Genomic DNA, 5,238 nt, shown 5'->3' with positions numbered 1-5,238 from the left:
TTTTTCATATTTTTTATGATGTCAGAGAGGAAGGGGGAGGGGAGAGAGAGAGATAGAAACGTCCATGATGAGAGAGATTCGTGGACCCGGCTGCCTCCTGCACGCCCCCCACTGGGGATCGAGCCTGCAACCCGGGCCTGTGCCCTGACCCGGGAATCTACCTTGACCTCCTGGTTCTTAGTTCGATGCTCAACCCCTGAGCCACGCCGGCCGGTGGGTGAGGAAGGTTGTGTTACGTCCGTAACATGGGTGAGGTCTTGGCCCCCTGCATGTGACAGCACGCTGGATGTGCACATGACAGGGCAGCACCGAGCAACAGAAACCCTCTCAGCTCACATTCAGGGTCATTGTCTGGTTCCCCAGCCCCCAGGCTGCCCCGCCCACTGCTCTCTCTGGTCCCGTGACTACCCCCCCCCCCGCCCCCAGCAGCCTCTGACCCCGCGCCCTCCTTCCTCTGAGCTTGGGCCCGTCTGACACCCCAGAGCCCCGTGGACGCCCCATCAGGAGCCCCAGGCCGGCGCCAACGTGTAGCCGGGATCCGACTGTCATTTCCGAGAAACGTGACCCAACACGGCCGCCCGTCTAACCGGGGTTGGCCTCCGTGCTCACAGAGCGGCAGCCGCAGGCGAAGTCGGACGTTACTAGACGCGACACGCGCGTTGCTGCCGGGACAGGAAAACATTCGCTCCCCTCGGCCGGGCGGAGAGCGGCCCGGAGTCAGCAGTCAGCCAACGAGGCTTAGCGTCCCGGCCCTTCTGTGTTTCCCGTCTGCACTTAACGCTCTTCCTGGCTTAGTCTTTGTTTGATTTTTGTTTTGTTTTGTTAATCCTCACCTGAGGGTATTTTTTCCCCATTGATTTTTAGAGAGAGAGGAAGGGAGGGAGAGAGGGAGGGGAAGAGAGAGGCAGGGAGAGAGAGAGAGAGAAACATCCATGTAAGAGACACATCGACTGGTTGCCTCCTGCATGCGCCCTGATGGGGCCGGGGCTCTAACCTTCCAGCCAGGTTCGTGCCCCTGACTGGGAATGGAACCCATGACCCTCTGGTGCGCGGGCCGACGCTCCAACCACTGGGCCACACGGGCCGGGCGGCGTGGAGGTCTGTGGCGGCTGCGCCTCACCGTCTGCACTTGTTATGACACAGGTGTCAACGCCGACCCCAGCGAGTCGCGGGTCCCGAGGAAGGACGGGGTCCTCGTCAGCAGCTCCCTGGCAGCCTTCGCCTACATCCGAGGTGGGTCCTACATCCGAGGTGGGTCGGCGGGCGGGCGCCCCTCAGGCAGCGGGCGAGTCACTGCGGGTTAACCGGCCGGCCCCGCAGATGTGCGGCTGGAGCACAGACTCCGCTGGCTGGGGAAACGACTTCACGTTGACGACCTGTCGCTTGTCGTCTGCTGGGATCTGGAAACACAGAGGCCTGGATTCAGGTCCAGCTCAGCCGGGCGACCAACAGGAGAACCGCTGGGGGGGTGGGCAGACGGGAGTCACGCCCTGTAGGGTCAGGCTGCAGGGGAACCGCTGGGGGGGCGGGGGAGGGGAAGCAGATGGGAGTCACGCCGTGTAGGGCGGGCTGCACGGGCATCCTGTGCTTTGAGACGCAGGCGCCGAAGGAATGCGTTTCCAGCTGGAATCCTGGGAAGGGCCTGGGATTAGCACGCTCCCCCCTGGGCTGGGAGAACACTGGGCCAAAGATCGCTGAGTCAAGGAACAGGTCGTGCCCTGCGAAGACAGAGCCCCTGTCTGAGTCACCCCGTTACCTCGCACGGTTGCCAAGGTTTCCCGGATAATCTCCCCTGAGGGCCAATGGGACGCAGCCTGCTGGTGGGCAGAGCCGAGCCTGTCCCGGCGCGGGGAGGGCACGGCCCGCCGCAGCCCCGTCGGCCCACCTGGGCACGGGCCGCAGTTTGAGCGCTGGCTGCGAGTTCTGGCAGCACCCGCCCGACTGATCCGGGGCCACGCCCTCCGGGGCCTTTTTTATATATATAAATGTATTTTTATTGATTTCAGGGAGGAAGGGAGAGGGAGAGAGAAACATCAGTGATGACAGCGAATCATGGATCGGCTGCCTTCGCACGCCCCACACTGGGCTTCGAGCCCACAACCCGGGCCTGTGCCCTGACCGGGAATCGAACCCAGAACCCTTCAGTCCACAGGCTGACACTGAGCCATGCTTGCTGGGCTGTATTTTCTTTTTAATCTAGAAGGACCTAAGCTTTGCTTACATCATATATTGGTTCTTACATGCACATTTAAACTTTCCATATAAATTAATTTTTCAGCGTTTACGACTACTGATAGCTGACAGTTTACTGAGCACCTACTATACGTCACTCACGGAGGGTTCTGGTAGCTTTATAGGAATTAGTTCACTTCGTCAGGAGAACTCTCATGGGAGGCGCTGTTAGCCCATTTTACAGATGAGGAAGCTGAGTCACAGAGAGGGTGTGTATCCTGCAGGAAGTCACACAGCGAACGAGAGGCAGACCTGAGTTGGACCTCAGAGGGACCACCTCTGCCCGTGTCCTCTCACGTACATACACGTAGTGACTGCTCCAAACCTTTTTTTTTTTTTTAAATCCACGGGGGTCTGTGATGGCTGAGGACGTGTGGTCTGTGGGGCGCTGTCCAGGCCTGGCTTCCGCACTAGCCTCCTGCCTGGGCCCTCCCCGCCCTCCCCGCCCCTGACCTGCCCTCTCCCCACAGCCCACCCCGACAGGGCCGCCCTGCTGTTCGTGTCCAGCGTCTGCGTTGGCCTGGCCCTCACGCTGTGCGCCCTGGTCGCCCGAGTGTCCTGCGCCAGGGACCTGCGGGCGCTGCGGGGGGCGCGGGAGCCCCCTGGTGGCCGGAAGCGACGGGGCCTCGGAGGACAGCGAGGACGCAGAGGGGAGCGAGCACTCCTCCGCCTCCAGCTTCCCCAGGGAGCTGTCGGGGCTCCGCAGGACTCCGTACCCCGCGTACACGTCCATCGAGGTCGCGGAGCTGGCGGAGAGGATCGAGCGCAGGGAGCAGATCATCCAGGAAATATGGATGAACAGCGGCCTGGACGCCTCGGTGCGCGGAGCGCGGGCCCCTTCTACTGAGCACAGCGCCTCGCTGCCCCTTGACGTGCCCGACCTAAGCGGGCAGCGCCGGCCCCTCGATGCCCGACCTGAGCGGGCGGCGCCGGCCCCTCGGTGCCCGACCTGAGCGGACGGCCCCGGTCTGGCTCACTCGTACCTTCTGTGAAGGAGACTCTGTGGTGTCACCTGGACCCGGGGAAGCCGGACGTGACCACAGGACCTTCCCGGTGTCCGCAGCACATGCCTCATAAACCGGAGGCGGCTTCGATTTCCGTATTTATTGAGGTTCCCGTCTACACGGTGACACGATTACCGTTCACACTGATGGAGCGATCACACCGCCTGTCCCCACGCTTTCCTGGTGCCGTCACCACGCCCACGGCGACCGCAGGCACCGGGGCCGCGGCCCCTCTTCCCGCGAGCAGACGGCCACCGTCCAGCCAAGCAGCTGCACTGGCACCAGGACGCACGCGGTCACCGCTGGCGGGTTTTAAAAATATATTTTTATTGATTTCAGAGAAGAAGGGAGAGGGAGAGAGAGAAACATCGATGATGAGAGAGAACCGTGGATTGGCTGCCTCCTGCACGGCCTGTGCCCTGACCGGGAATCGAACCTGACCTGGTTCGTAGGTGGATGCTCAGCCCTGAGCCGCGGCCGGGCAGGCTGGCGGATTGAAGCACTAACGTTACTTGACAGAGCAGGGGCGGCGGCGACAGGGTTCTCCAACGGCAGATGCTGGAAGGCTGGGCGTCTGCGTCCCGGCCGCCGTGTCTGCCGACCCTGCTCTGGGCCTCAAAGGCAGCCGTAGCTGATCCACGATGAAAGCCACGTGTTCCAATAAAACTTTATTTATACACAGTGACGGTGGAACTCATTGTCACATGTTGCATATTATTCTTAAGCCTCAAGTGCTCCCTGTCTTGCCCTTTACAGGAAAAGTCCACCTGCTACTTTAGAGGCTAAGACGGCGGGACTTCCGGTGGGAAAGGGTGGGCCGGGCTGCCTGGCAGCTCCGCACCCAGGGCCAGGGGTTACCTTCAAATTGTCGCAAAAACCCCCAACCACGCGCGCACACAAAAACACACACACTCGCCGCACGCACACACACACACACGCGCTCTCACACATGCACACATGCATGCACACACACTCACATGCACACACACTCACATGCACACACACTCACATGCACACACACAAACGCATGCACTTGCACACTCACAAACGTGTGCACTCACGCACACACATGCACTCATGCACACACACACGTGCATGTGCATACATGTATGTAAGTAACCCCTTTCCCCTCTGAGTGCAGGGGTGGCGTGCGAACAGGATGACACAGGCGTGAGGTTGCATGTCCATGGCCCGGAGTGACGCTGCCTGTGCAGTGATGGGACCCCTGGGCCCGCAGGGATGGGGCTCCCCGTCCCATCTCCCCCTGCAGACGCTCCCACCACTAGTCACCGAGTCCCTGTCGGGTGATCAGATCGGCTGTCGGGGTGTCACCGTGCTGTGTGCATGTGGCCCCTGTTTTCCTTAATGACGCCCCAAAACAGGAGCAGCGAGGCTGGTGATGCGGAGCCGCCACAGAGAAGCTGGAGAGAGAAGCGCGGAGCGGGCGGGCGTGGTGGGCGCGCTGCCATCGGGGTTCAGACACCCGCTGGGGGTCAGGAATGCCTCCCCAATCGGTGCGGGGGGCTGGGCTCCTCCTGAGAGCGGCCCTTCAGGGAGTCCCAGGCCAGGACCCCCCGGGAAGCCGGCCTGGGGTGAGGGCTGTGGACGGGGCCCTGCTGGCACGGGCACCCCAGCCTCAGGGGCGTCAGGCCTGGGGGACACCGGGCACCGTCCCCCGTGGCAGGTGGGGTCAGGGAAGAGCCAGCTGCCCACTGGCGTCTGCTGGGCCTTGGACAGCGGTGCCCGCACAGCCCTTTCGGGCTGCCCCTGCCCTGCCCCACGGCCCGCAGCCCAGGTGGGGGGACCCAGGCCAGCTGCCGAGGCCCTGGCACACGGGCGGGCGGACTGAGCGCTCTCTCCCTCCTCCCCGGCTGCTCCTGCTCCCGGGGCGCGCTGTCTAGGGGGGACCTCCTGAGAAGCACCCCAGCCCTGGCACCTTCACCCCACTCGGACCCCCCCAGACCCGGGAGGCTGACTTCAGCCCGTCGGACGTGCCTCTGTC

The 5,238-nt window shown here is 62.8% G+C and overlaps 1 protein-coding gene across 1 annotated transcript; it reads left to right on the top strand.

Annotated features, from left to right (window-relative positions):
- Window positions 1-774: 774 nt before the first annotated feature.
- On the top strand, window positions 775-3,692 carry EVA1C (eva-1 homolog C). Its single transcript, XM_023748545.1, is given in 5 exon segments — window positions 775-1,233; window positions 2,703-2,830; window positions 2,832-3,128; window positions 3,191-3,451; window positions 3,484-3,692. Coding segments are annotated over 5 exon segments (963 nt in total). The 5' UTR covers window positions 775-1,025; the 3' UTR covers window positions 3,553-3,692.
- Window positions 3,693-5,238: the final 1,546 nt, after the last annotated feature.

The sequence above is a fragment of the Myotis lucifugus genome, unplaced genomic scaffold (assembly GCF_000147115.1).
Source record: "Myotis lucifugus unplaced genomic scaffold, Myoluc2.0 scaffold_1519, whole genome shotgun sequence".
Taxonomy (NCBI): domain Eukaryota; kingdom Metazoa; phylum Chordata; class Mammalia; order Chiroptera; family Vespertilionidae; genus Myotis; species Myotis lucifugus.
The sequence above is the reverse complement of the archived record's forward strand: the minus strand, read 5'-3'. Positions and strand labels throughout refer to the sequence as shown.